The sequence below is a fragment of the Hylobates moloch genome, unplaced genomic scaffold (genome assembly GCF_009828535.3).
Source record: "Hylobates moloch isolate HMO894 unplaced genomic scaffold, HMol_V3 SCAFFOLD_17, whole genome shotgun sequence".
Taxonomy (NCBI): Eukaryota; Metazoa; Chordata; class Mammalia; order Primates; family Hylobatidae; genus Hylobates; species Hylobates moloch.
Genome location: NW_026652292.1, coordinates 52049846 through 52063723, shown reverse-complemented (window position 1 = coordinate 52063723; position 13878 = coordinate 52049846). Strand labels below are relative to the sequence as shown.

At 36.6% G+C, this 13878-nt stretch overlaps 2 protein-coding genes across 5 annotated transcripts in view; one reads left to right on the top strand and one right to left on the bottom strand.

Annotated features, from left to right (window-relative positions):
• Nucleotides 1–13878, bottom strand: part of TMEM156 (transmembrane protein 156) — a 214070-nt gene that overhangs the window by 96966 nt on the left and 103226 nt on the right. The gene's annotated exons all lie outside the window — the stretch shown is intronic.
• The window catches only part of KLHL5 (kelch like family member 5), an 87039-nt gene that overhangs the window by 20506 nt on the left and 52655 nt on the right, over nt 1–13878 (top strand). For all 4 annotated transcript variants that reach the window (XR_009210630.1, XM_058430283.1, XM_032135847.2 and 1 more), the window contains one exon: nt 10911–11093. Coding sequence is in view for 3 of the 4 variants with exons in the window: in XM_058430283.1 (XP_058286266.1) it covers nt 10911–11093 (183 nt within the window). In the remaining variant the exon portion in view is untranslated. The remainder of the gene's footprint in view (nt 1–10910; nt 11094–13878) is intronic.

The following is a 13878-nucleotide window of genomic DNA, read 5'->3' as shown; positions in this document are numbered from 1 at the left end:
AAAGCAATTTAGTATTTTGGATGGTTTGAAATTTCAATATTCTTATTGCAAATAAGGAAAAATACAAACATTCAAGATTTTAGAAAAGTCCTTTGTGTGTATATTCTTTTTCTCTATTTTTTTCTAGATTAAATAGATCTAATTTTTACATCTTCCTTCAACACCCTGGCTGAGTCTTTGACCTTTGTCATGAAGATACATTTATTTGCCCTCAGCTTTTTGATTAAGTGAGCAGTCAGACTTCTCTAAGTAGTTGTTCATCTACTGTAAACAAATCAAAGCCTGTCACTGTTAATGTCACACTGACATTCATCAATTTTTTTTTTTTTTTTGAGACGGAGTCTCGCTCTGTTACCCAGACTGGAGTGCAGTGGCGCGATCTCGGCTCACTGCAACCTCTGCCTCCCGGGTTCAAGCCATTCTCCTGCCTCAGCCTCCCAAGTATCTGGGACTACAGACATGTGCCACCACGCCCGGATAATTTTTGTATTTTTAGTAGAGATGCTGTTTCACCATGTTGGCCAGGCTGGTCTTGAACTCCTGACTTCAAGTGATCTGCCCATCTCGGCCTCCCAAAGTGCTGGGATTACAGGTGTGAGCCACCACACCTGGCCTCATCAATTTTTTAAATATAACTTTGGAACAATTCTTTTTCTTACATAATATTTTGCAAATAATATATAGTAAATATATAGTAAACATTCTGAGCATACTACAGATTGATATCTTAAAATGTTAAAGACATAATGAAGAAATGCATATGATATACTAATTACTTGTTTTAACTGTCATAATATTTACATGGATTTCAGAACTTGAACTGAAATTTTGAGTTTAGAAAAAGGGGAAGACAGCTAAGTGGTCTTACATACTCAGAATCTCATTAGCCACGGTGGATCTGGACAGTTTAATGCAGGAATTAAGGGACAGCATATGTTGGTCGTGTTTTATCAGTTGTATTCTAACAAGGAAAAATGTCTGTCTGAGTCTTAGACTTCTGGTAATTTCTACTGCCATCCACCTAAGTGATTTAAAAGTTTCTCACCTTTTAACTTTGACCTTGCCTCTGTAGCCTAGCTACCTTTTCTCCATGACAGTCATCTAAGTAATTACTTTGGTATTAAAATACAAACTTAGTCTTCTTATAACACAAGGAATTTTAGACCTTAAGTAACAGAGCTGTCACCTTTTATGTGAGCAATAGGATCCTAAGTCCTTAATTGAGGAGGAATTCATACCAGGGCTAGCAAATCTATATGGTGGCCCACCATGTAACCATAGTATAAACATGATTTATACTTCCCTTGATTTACTGACCTTGAAATTATGTAATTTTTGACATATTTTCAATTGGCGGAATTTTATTTCAAATTTCATTTATAAAGTTAGAGTTTAATATCAGGCTGTTTTTTACTCCTTTTGCATACAATTTTACTGCACTTTACAAGTACAGACGCCTCCTGACATAAAACTTTTCATCTTTACGAGATGATGGAAAAGCAACATGCATTCAGTACATTCCCCAACTTACAATGGGGTACATCCCAATAAACCCACAATATGTTGAAAAAATATCCTAAGTTGAAAGCGCATTTTCTATTTTTGATGGGTTTATCCAGACATAACACCATCATAAGTTAAGGAGCATCTGTGTTAAAAAATAATCATTGCTGATACTAAGCAGTGCTTCCTAACTGTGAGGCACTGTTCTAAGCACTTTACTATATTAACTCATTTAGTCTTCACAACAAATTCTTGAGTTAGGTTGCTGCTATTATCAACCTAATTCTAATTTTATAGATGAGTCAAGTGAGGCACAGAAAGGCTAACTTGCTTAAGGTTAGTAAGTAAAATAGCTGCATTTTTAAAAAAGAAACTTTATTTTTTTAGAACCATTTTACATTTACAGGAAAATTATAAAAATGATACACGAAGTTCCTATATACCCCATACCCAGGTTCCCCTGTTATTTATATCTTACATTAATATGGTGCATGGGTTATAGTAATGAACCAGTGGTGATACATTATTGTTAACTGAAGTCCATACTTTATTCACATTTCTTTAGTTTCTTACCTAATGCCCTTTTTCTGTTCGAGGATCCTATCCAAGATATCGCATTACATTAAATCATTATGTCTCCTTAGCTGCCTCTTGGCTGTGACAGTTTCCTAGATTTTACTTGCTATTGATGACCTTGGCAGTTTTGGGAGTACTAATCAGGTGTTTTGTAGAATGCCTTACTCAATTGAGATTTGTTTTCCCATAATTAGACTGAGGTTATGGGCTGTGGGGAGGAATACCACAGAGATAAAGTGCCATTTTTTTCACATCATATCAAAGATACACACCATTAATCTGACTTATCACTGTTGGTATTGACCTTGATCACTGGGAAATAGTTGCATTTTTAAATTCAATTAAGTTGTAGATTTCATGCTCTTAACAAACACTGTACTATGATATATTGCCTATATACTTGTGACTATTCATTTAATCACAGAGTTCAGCTATAGCATATAGCTAATTATTCATTCTAACTAGTTTCACCTTCTTTCTTCAGTTAATTCTCTTCTCTTAGTTCTTGAGAATGCCAAGCTTGGCTAGGTTACAAGTATAATCTCTTGACTCACCCATAACTCTTTTTTTTTTTTTTTGGTGAGACAGAGTCTCACTCTGCCATCCAGGCTAGACTGGAGTGCAGTGGCGGGATCTTGGCTTACTGCAGTCTCTGCCTCCTGGGTTCAAGCGATTCTCCTGCCTCAGCCCCCAGAGTAGCTGGGATTACAAGCACGTACCACCATGCCTAGCTAATTTATTTTGTATTTTTAGTAGAGATGGGGTTTCACTGCGTTGGCCAGGCTGGTCTCAAACTCCTGAGCTCAAGTGATCTGTCCACCTCAGCCTCCCAAAGTGCTAGGATTACAAGCATGAGCCACCACACCTGGCCCCATAACTCTTTATCCACAGTCTTCTACCCCATCTTACTGGTTGCTTGCCTCTCTGTCTTTCCACTGCAGATATCCCAAACTCTTTATTTTTTGGTCAGTTGATTTGCTACTCTTCAACTCATCCTGAAGGCATAGGTCTTCCTCCCCTCCCAACAAGAGGTTATCTGCATAATATCACCACTCCTCATGGGCATTCTCCTTTTTCTTGACCTTCTTTATGTTGTCTCTGCATCTTATTTGATCTGGTCTATTAATTCTGGTTCAGTTTTAAATTAAAATCCTCTAATGAAAAAAATGTGTTTCCAGGGATAGCAGAAGAAGTTTATAATGAACTTGTATCTGGAAAGGATAATATTGCATTGTCTCTCCTTTCACATATATGCCCACATCTTATCATGAACTCCATTGAGAATGTAACATAAGCTATGTAACCTCTCCCCAGAAAACACTGTGTATGGGGTGTGTGTGTGTGTGTGTGTGTGTGTGTGTGTGTGTGTGTGTGTGAGAAATATCTCATATAGGATTCAAGGAGTTCAAGAACCCTCTGAAGGCTATCTGTATGCTGCATCCATCAAAGTTCTTAGTTTTAAGCAACTGAAGTTGACTGGATGATTTAAACAGAAATAGGAATTTATTGAATCATAATAGTTCCCAGAACTGCTGGGAAAGCTGAAGAATTGGCATACGAAAAGGATAGGTCCTACGGTTACACAGTTGACCTTTTAAACTCCAAATTGTTTAAGCAGAAAACCTATCTTTATGCCATTTATTGCTCACATTTTATTTTACCTGTGTTTCACTTGGAACTAGAGAGTGAGGTTTTAAGTGTTCAGAATCAGATCTATTAGGCATGAAAACAGTAGTATGTACACACACATACCTCATAGATAACTACGTAACTACATAACTTGCTCATTTAACTTTAGGAAGTATATTAGTAAGGCATAGGCTAAAATGATATAACAAAGAGATTCAGAAACACAGTGGCTTAAATTAGATGGAAGTTTATTTCTCTATCACCTCACAGGTGGGCAAGTGGCCCAGGGCGGATAGGTAGCTCTGCTTCACAAGTTCATTCAGAGACCCAGGTTCCTGTTATATTGTTTCTCCTTCCTGTAGGATATTATCTTTTCTGCATGATTGAAGCTTACTCAGCTGTCCCTCAGCATGCCAACCGGTAGGAAGGACCGAAGAGAGGAAGGGAAAACATTAAGCAAGCGACACAAGTTGCACATATCAGTTCTGCATATATTCATTGGTCACATGGCCACAACTAGTTACAAAGGAGGCTCAGAAATACAGTCTCACCCTGGGTAGCCATGTCTCCAGCTAAAAGTCATTTACTGTGGTAGATATAAAGAATGGATCTGGGGTTATAATCAACAGAGTGCAGGAAGTGAAGATGGCCGAATAGAACTCTTCAGAGTTCTTTGGATCTAATTTTTAAGTGAATTTTTCCCTATTACAGTATATCTATATATACACACACATATATACATATTTATATTATTTTTATACTTTTGTACCATATATATATATATATATATAAAGCCATAGAGCCATCAGAAAATAGAGATAAGTAAAAATGAAAAAAGTAAAAATCATCAACTACCCAGCCACCTCAAAATACCAACTGTTAATTTGGGGAAGTGTCCTTCTGGTATATTTTCTATACATGTATAATGTGTTTTTAAAATAAAAATCTCAATCTTATTGTACCTATTGTTTTGTAGCCTGCTTTTTTTGCCCTAATGTAAGTTTTTTAATTAGGACTCGTGGTTGAAAATGACAGAAGCCCAAATCAAACTGACTTAAACAAAAACTAGAAATTTTTGGTTCACATAAATAAAAAGTCCAAGGATAGAGTCTAGCTTTAGACTGGCTGGATCCAAATGATCAAATAACACCAATAATCTATTTTTCTCCATTTCTAAATTTTGTTTTCCTCTGTGATGGCATTATCTCAGGTAATCTCTCAGTGCGGTAACGGAAAGGCCATTAACAGCTCCAGGTTTACTTTTTGTCAGCTTAGCAAGCTCAATGGAAAGAAAGTGACACTTTTCCAAGAGTGTGATCAAACATCATGAAATTGACTCTGATTGGTCTTGTTTGGGTCCTGTGCCCACCTGAACCAACTGTTATTGCCAGGAGCTACAGTACTCTTATTGGCCAGGCCTCATTGGCTTCTACACCTCTGACCATTCCCTGTAGACTGAGGCAGGGAATGTGTGGTTTCCCAAAAAGTAGAGATGGGTTTTATTACCATAAGAAGGAATGCTGGATAGGCAAAAACAATGTCCACTAAACAGCTGTCCAGGCCATTAAATATTCTATATATTTTCAAATGGCTCCATCATTCATCCATGTATGGATTGTGCTTTTGTTTATTTAACCAGTATTCTATTTTTTTGAATGTAGATTGTTTCCAGTATTTCTCTGTTAGAAACAACCTGTGATAAACCCTGTAGCTAGATCTCTGTATCTATTGATGATTCTTTCCTTTGGACAAAATCCCAAGGATGTTCACATTTGAGGGGTTTTGATTTGTATTTTCAAAGTCATTTCAGGAACATTTCTATTTTAATTCTCACCAGCATTGTATAAAAATGTCCATTGCCCTTCCCCTTCATACTGGTTATTATTTAAGAAAATTGGATTCTTATAAACAGCATTTAACTCTCTTCACCACAGATATTCTGGCACTATCCCAGGGGAAAAACACCCTATAAATTTCCAAATCAAAATATATTTCTCTTGAGGAGGGAAATGGTGAAGACATCCATTTTCCGTAGCTCTTATTATTTCTCTTTACACAATTGCCTTGTCTCCTCTTCTTCCTCACCCATATAAATGTCAAGACATATTTCAATTCTCACCTACTACTTGTTGACTTTCTAAACACTAGCCCATACTGATCTTCCCCTTTTCTGTATTCCAGTAGCAATTATACTCCAATTAAAGATGCACAAGATGATCAATTGCAGTAATGGTTAAAAATACATATAAAAGCTTCTATTTATATTTTATCTTTTAAATTTCTATTTTTGTATGTATATTATATAGAAATTGTACAATGGTGTCTATATATCTTTTATAAATTAGTAAATTTGGGCACATGCTTAAAAGTATACTGAAAAGGATATGTATCAAATTTAGAGACTGCTAGCCTATACCTAGCAACTTGTAGTTTTGAATATTTGTAAAAGATGACAAAAGATTCATAATATAGTAAGCACACTTCTGCAAAAACATGAGTTCTGAATGCCACAAATTGGGAGTAAGTCACTTACCTAGAGAGGGAGCCAAATAGACTATTTAGAGTTTCAAAAGAGCTTTTTTTCCTACTCATAATCATAGACAGTATAACTTTTATAAATTAATTTGTAAAACTTACTTTGAAAAATTACTCCATTAAGAAATTCTAGTGTAAATTCTGGCAATAAAAGTAAAAGGATCTAAATAGTTTACAATAAAAAGGTGTATTGGCCATGGTGTGTATTGTGTGAGCACATGTACATGTAAGCACATTTAAAATCTGGGGAATTACAAGGGTTAGAGTTGCTATTTCACTTTTTCCAGATATGGAGCTTGACTCTTCAAATTCCAAATCCCTTCACTAGGGAATAATATCTTTCTTAGCATTTCCCCAGTTTCTAACTGGTGCAGTGCTGCACATTAATAGTTGCTCTGTGAATAGTTGGTGACTTGTTTCTATTTGATACTTGCCTCTTTTCTATGTTTAGGCATTTTTCTGACTTTAAAATTCATTGCCTACTGCAGAGAGAGACATAAGCTACAAATTAAATGTTTCCCTGTAGACTAGAAATATTCAGCAATGTATTCATTACAGTGAAAGTCTAATATAAAAGATTTGAATGATCTTATGTAATTTTTTGAAATATGATTTACTATCTTAGTGGTATCGTATAAGTAAAACTAAGCAGAGATGTTAGATGTATTTCCTCTGTTGTTATGTAAAAGATCAAGTAGAAATCAGAGAGAAATATATTTTAAATGCTTCAGGAATGGCCTGTTCCCAGATATTTGTGTTGTGGGTTAGTATGTCTACTGGGTTTACTAAAAGCCATTTTAAATAAGAAGTATGAAATTTAGTTATAAAAAAATGATAATGCCAGGGATCATTTTTTTAAAAAGACAACCATCCAAACAACATTATATAAAGACAAAAGACTGTGATTACAGGCCTTCCCATTGGCCACTGAAAAGCAGGGTTCTACTAACAGTAGCTTTCCTCGATTGTATACTAATCTGCACTAGGGCTGTGCGTGCATTATATCATTTAATAATCCTCTCTTGAGGGATCCCCTAAAAGACAGCACTATGTATTATTTCTGTTTTGCTGTTAAAGAAAGTAAGCCTTAGAGAAGTTAAATAACTTGTCCAGAATTATACATAGTGAGTGACAGAGTGAGAGTTGAACCCAGGTCTATAGGACTCTAGACCAGCACTGCACAATGGAACTTTCAGCATTGATGGAAATGTTCCATATCTGTACTGTCCAGTTCGGTAGCCACTAGCCCCAAAAGACTACTGAACACTCGAAATACGACTAGTGCAACTAAAGAACTGAATTTAAAATTTTTATTTAAATTAAAATAGCCTCATGGGGCTAGTGGCTACTGTATTGGACAGCACAGCTCTAGAAACTTCCTAAAATGTGCTTCATCGCTCACCAATACCTCCTTAATTCTCTTTTCCTATTATATGCTAAACAAAAGATATAATAGGAACAAAAAGAGTAAGGAAGTCTTGCCAGAGGTGCTTACCAGAGGCTGAGGATGGGGAGTGCCAGAGAGAGACTTGGGTCAGGTGCACAAAGTTACAATTAGGAGGAACCAGTTCTCCTGTGCTATTGCACAGGAAGGTGACTATGGTTAATAGTTAAAAGAGAGGGCTCTAAATGTTTTTCACCACAAAGAATTGATAAATATTAATGAATTTGTTAATTAGCCTGATTTGGGCAGTTCACTACATACACATGTATCAAAACATCACATTATACCCTATAAATATCTATAATTATTTGTCAATAATATTAAAAATAAAATTATTTTTAAAATATGGTGTTCAAATCTCGCCTCATACCTATTGAATCAGTCTCAGGGTATGAGGCCTTGAACACTGAGACTGAAATGCTCCCTGGGTTGTCCTGACTTGTTTCAGCATCTGAACCAAAATACCCTGAAAGTTCTTGACAAGAAAATTATTAACTGGGCATATGCCAATATCAGAAGTAGCCTATAATAACAGTGATGATAGTATTACAAAGTTCTGTTGTTCTTTCAGAACTTAACATTGATTAGCATCTGTGTTAGATGATGGCAGTTCATCACTCAAACATTCAACTAATTTATTTGTTTAATCATCACTTGTAGTTTGATATGAAGTAAAAGAAATGTGATACAAAATATAGGAGCCTTAAGAAAGACGTACTTGATTTATTTACTTGTTCTTGAATTTATGGCTTATAAAAATTAGATATTATAATTTTTCCCCTCCTTAGGTCACTAATGCTCTTATAATCATTTGTCAATATTTTAACAGTATAAAACTTGATCAAAAATATTTTAAATCTTTAAGTTATTATTATTTTTATTATTTTTATTTATTTATTTATTTTTGAGATGGAGTCTCGCTCTGTCGCCCAGGCTGGAGTACGGTGGTGTATCTTGGCTCACCGTAACCTCCACCTCTTCGGTTCAAACGATTCTCCTGCCTCAGCCTCCCAAGTAGCTGGGACTACAGGCGTGTGCCACCACTCCCGGCTAATTTTTTTTTTTTTAGTAGAGACGGGGTTTCACCATATTAGCCAGGATGGACTCAATCTCCTGACCTCATGATCTACCCGCCTCGGCCTCCCAAAGTGCTGAGATTACAGGCGTGAGCCCCTGCAAAATCTTCAAATTATTATTCATCAAAACCACCATTATTTTTTTGCTTATGTTATCCTGTCTCCTAAATTTTAAAATGGTTTCTAATTCTCATTTATTTGTATAAACAATATATAATTACATACTATTCAACCCATTTTTATAATAATGATCTTAAATGTGAAGTTGAGTATTACTTGACTTGGATTTTCCAAGTCATTACCAGTATTATTACCAGTAATATTACCAGTAATATTCATAGTGTACAACACATCCTTTCTAGATAATATACATTTGACTTCTGTTGTCATTATTGACAATTATCCCCCAAGGGCATTTATCTGATGCCCATGTTTGTATGGTACTGAAAATTCATCGGACTAGGAGGATTTAGGAAGGAATATTTATCAGTTAAGGCATTGTTAACTTCTAAAACAGATAAATCTTAGTTCAATGTGAGTGTTCTTGCTTGAGTAATCTTTTATGTATTTTACTTCTTCCTTTTTCTAAGTCTTCAGTCCTCTCCCTTCAACCTGTGGATAGAGAAAGAAAATATGGAAAAGCCATACCTGTTCTTAGCCACTTTAAGGTGAACTGTGTGATGTGTGATGTAATAGTTCATTTCCATAAGAACACACCTATTTGCAAGAGAGGCTGGGAAATGTAGTCTAGCTATATTCTCAGGTGGAAAAAAGGATATTTTGGTGAACACATAGCAGTTTCTGTGATAGCCCTATCTCTGCCATGAATGAACTCTGACTCTTGGCAAGGCACTTAATCTCCTTAGCTTCAGTTCCCTTTACTTTAAAAGTAAGAAATATGGTGACTTTTTTTTTGATAAGGTTATTAGTTATATTAACAAGATTCTCTTAAGATATAGTGGAGCTTGATTCAACAAAGCATATGTCACAACCATAATATCCTTAAAAGAAGATCTGATGAGAAATGAGAACTAAGTTATGGCACAGTCAGTGGTTTTATAGTTAATTGCATAACCAACCGACTTTAATTACTTGATTTAAGTGATCCTGGAGAGGAGAACTGGGGGTGAGGGTGAGGAGGAAAGAACTGGGCTCAGGACTTCATTCTTAGTCCTAACCTTTTCACTTTTTCACAGTTTTTATCAGTAAATCATATGAAAACGGAACATAAGCCTGGGTGCGGTGGCTCACACCTGTAATCCTAGCACTTTGGGAGGCTGAGGCGGGCAGATCTCCTGAGGTTGGGAGTTCCAGACCAGCCTGACCAACATGGAGAAACCCCATCTCTACTAAAAATACAAAAGTAGCTGGGCATGGTGGTGCATGCCTGTAATCTCAGCTACTTAGGAGGCTGAGGCGGGAGAATTGTTTGAACTCAGGAGGCGGAGGTTGTGGTGAGCCGAGATCATGCCATTGCACTCCAGCCTGGGCAACAAGAGTGAAATTCCATCTCAAAAAAAAAAAAAGGAAAGAAAACAGAACATAGAACTCAGAACTCCTACTCTTCAAATTATAATTTAGAAATTTCAAATAACTTTTTAGACAGCTATCAAATTCCTTTAACCTGTAATAGAAGTTGTAGATTACCTGGGCTTTTGAGGACTGAACAGAGAACCAAAATAATTATTTGTAACACTATTTTTATGACAATATATTTTTTAATGAACTTGACTTGAATTTGTATCTCCAAAATAATTTAATTGCCTTTCTGCCTTCAAAGATGAATGATCTCTCATATCCTTAAATATAATGTTAGGAGATGTGGTTATCAATATGAAGATATCTTAGCTCTTTTTCAGCAGAGACATTGGCTTTAACAGAGAAAAGACCTCACAAAAAGATACTACAAAGAATTATGTGTAGCAATTAATTAACAATTTCTATTCACTTACAATGTTTACAAGAATCATATGACTTGAGGCATCATCGATTTTTAAGAGACTAAAATGATGAATGATTATACATTAATATTGATCGGTAGTATTGATTTCTTCTATTACATTTGAAGGCTTTCAAAGGACTTAATAGGAAAGATCTTTTTAATGTGATAGTGAAATTTCAAAATGTGTGTTTTTTTTTCTTTTCAGGACTTCCAATAGTAGTCAGACATTATCATCTTGTCATACTATGGAGCCATGTACATCGGATGAATTTTTCCAAGCCCTTAATCATGCCGAGCAAACATTTAAAAAAATGGAAAACTATTTGAGACATAAACAGTTGTGCGATGTAATTTTAGTCGCTGGTGATCGCAGAATTCCAGCTCACAGGTAGTTGTTTTCTATATTTCTGTATGTGTGTGAAATATTTCCTCAGTAATTTAGATATGTATATTGAGGTAACCTACTTCAATTGACTATTATGTTTTTGGGAAGGGGTGTAGCTCTTGGAATTTCCATCAAGAAAACAGTGCATATGAAGTTATTACACATTTGGTGATCCTAAAAGGGTCATTTTCCTGCCGTAGAAGCACAATAACAAAACATACTAGCCTCAGATAAGTTGGTATTGTTTGGTGTAGATTGCAGCTACTATAAGAAGCTTTTATGCCATATTCTACCTATTAAATACCTTAAGTAAACTCAGTGGCAATTAAAGCTTGTGGATATTTAGAAGAAGAAAAGCTGGTGAAGTGGAATAGCACGAAGTCAAGAGTTTTTAAAATAGCCATATCTATCCCAACTTCTGTTTGCTGATTTCCAAGAAGTACGAAAAGCAGTGCTAGGGAAAAAAAATCTTTACTACAAATTACATATTATTTCTTGAAGTAAGAAAAGGAAAACAGCCGTTTAATAAGGAATAATTCATTTTCTTATAATTCTGTATTCAATTGTTCATTGTTAATCACCACTATGATTCTCAAAGGTTTTTTTTTTTTTTTTTTTGATGCCCCCAAAAAAAAAATTATATACTCTCTCAAAAATTTTTTTTAAAAAAAAAAAAAAAAAAAAAAAAAAAAACCTTCCAAAGTGAGATAACATTGGAAAAAGCCTTCTAGACATTGGCTTAGGTAAAGACTTCATGACCAAGAACCCAACAGCAAGTGCAACAAAAACAAAGATAAATAGATGGGACTTAATTAAACTAAAAAGCTTCTGCACAGCAAAAGAACGACTGCCTGTGAGTTAACAGACAACCCACAGAGAGGGAGAAAATCTTCACAATCTGTACATCCGACAAAAGACTAATATCCAGAATCTACCAAAAAACTCAAATAAATCAGAAAAAAAAAACAGTCCCATCAAAAAGTGGGCTAAGGACGTGAATAGATAGTTCTCAAAAGAAGATATACAAATGGCCAACAAGCATATGAAAACATGTTTGGCCGGGCGCAGTGGCTCATGCCTGTAATCCCAGCACTTTAGGAGGCCGAGGCGGGCAGATCACGAGGTCAGGAGATTGAGACCATCCTGGCTAACACGGTGAAACCCCGTCTCTACTAAAAATACAAAAAAAAATTAGCCAGGTGTGATGGCACATGTCTGTAGTCCCAACTACTCGTGAGGCTGAGGCAGGAGAATGGCGTGAACCCGGGAGGCGGAGCTTGCAGTGAGCCGAGATCACGCCACTGCACTCCAGCCTGGGCGACAGAGCAAGACTCCGTCTCAAAAAAAAAAAAAAGAAAGAAAAAGAAAAAGAAAACATGTTTAACATCACTAATGATCAGGGAGATGCAAGTCAGAACCACAGTGCAATACCACCTTACTCTTGCAAGAATGGCCACAATCATAAAATCAAAAACTAATCAATGTTGGCATAGATACTGGTGAAAAGGGAACACTTTTACACTGTTGGCAGGAATGCAAACTAGTACAAACACTACAGAAAACAGTGTGGAGATTCCTTAAAGAACTAAAGGTAAAAAAAAAAAAAAAGAACTAAAAGTAGATCTACCATTTGATCCAGCAATCCCACTACTAGCTATCAATTCAGAGGAAAAGAAGTCATTATATGAAAAAGATATTTGCACACAGGTTTATAGCAGCACAATTTTCAATTGCAAAATTATAGAACCAGCCCAAATGCCCATCAATCAGCGGGTGGATAAAGAAAATGTGGTGTATACATATATCGTGGAATACTACTCACCCATAAAAAGGAATGAAATAATGGGATTCTCAGCAACCTGGATGGAACTGGAGACTTATTCTAAGTGAAGTAACTCAAGAATGGAAAACCAAACATCATATGTTCTCACTCATAAGTGGGAGCTAAGCTATGAGGATGCAAAGGCATAAGAATGATACAATGAGGCCAGGTGCGATGGCTCACAACTGTAATCCCAGCACTTTGGGAGGCCGAGGCAGGTGGATCACAAGGTCAGAAGTTCAAGACCAGCCTGACCAAGATGGTGAAACACCATCTTTACTAAAAATACAAAAATTAGCCGGGTGTGGTGGCAGGTGCCTGTAATACCAGCTACTCAGGAGGCTGAAGCAGGAGAATTGCTTGAACCCAGGTGGCGGAGGTTGCAGTGAACCAAGATCACGCCACTGCACTCCAGCCTGGGTGACAGAGTGAGACTCTGTCTCAAAAAAAAAAAGATACAGCAGCAGGTGTCTTTGTGCTTTCTCATCATAGTAATGTACTACTTGTAAATACATTTTTCTATTTTCTAAAAAAAGAAAAAAAAAGAATAATACAATGGGCCGGGCTTGGTGGCTCAGGACCTGTAATCCTAGAGCTTTGGAAGGCCGAGGTGGGTGGATCACTTGAGGCCAGGAGTTCCAGACCAGGCTGGCCAACACGGCAAAGCCCCGTCTCTACTAAAAATACAAAAACTAGCCAGGCGTGGTGGCGTGAACCTGTAGTCCCAGCCACTTGGGAGGCTGAGTCATGAGTATTGCTTGATCCTGGGAGGCAGAGGTTGCAATGAGCCAAGATCATGCCACTGCACTCCAGCCTGGGCGACAGAGTGAGACTCTATCTCCACCCCCAGCAAAAAAGAATGATACAGTGGACTTTGGGGACTTGGGGGAAAGGGTGGTAGGGGAGTAAGGGATAAAAGACTACACATTGGGTACGATGTACTCTGCTTGGGGGATGGGTGCACCA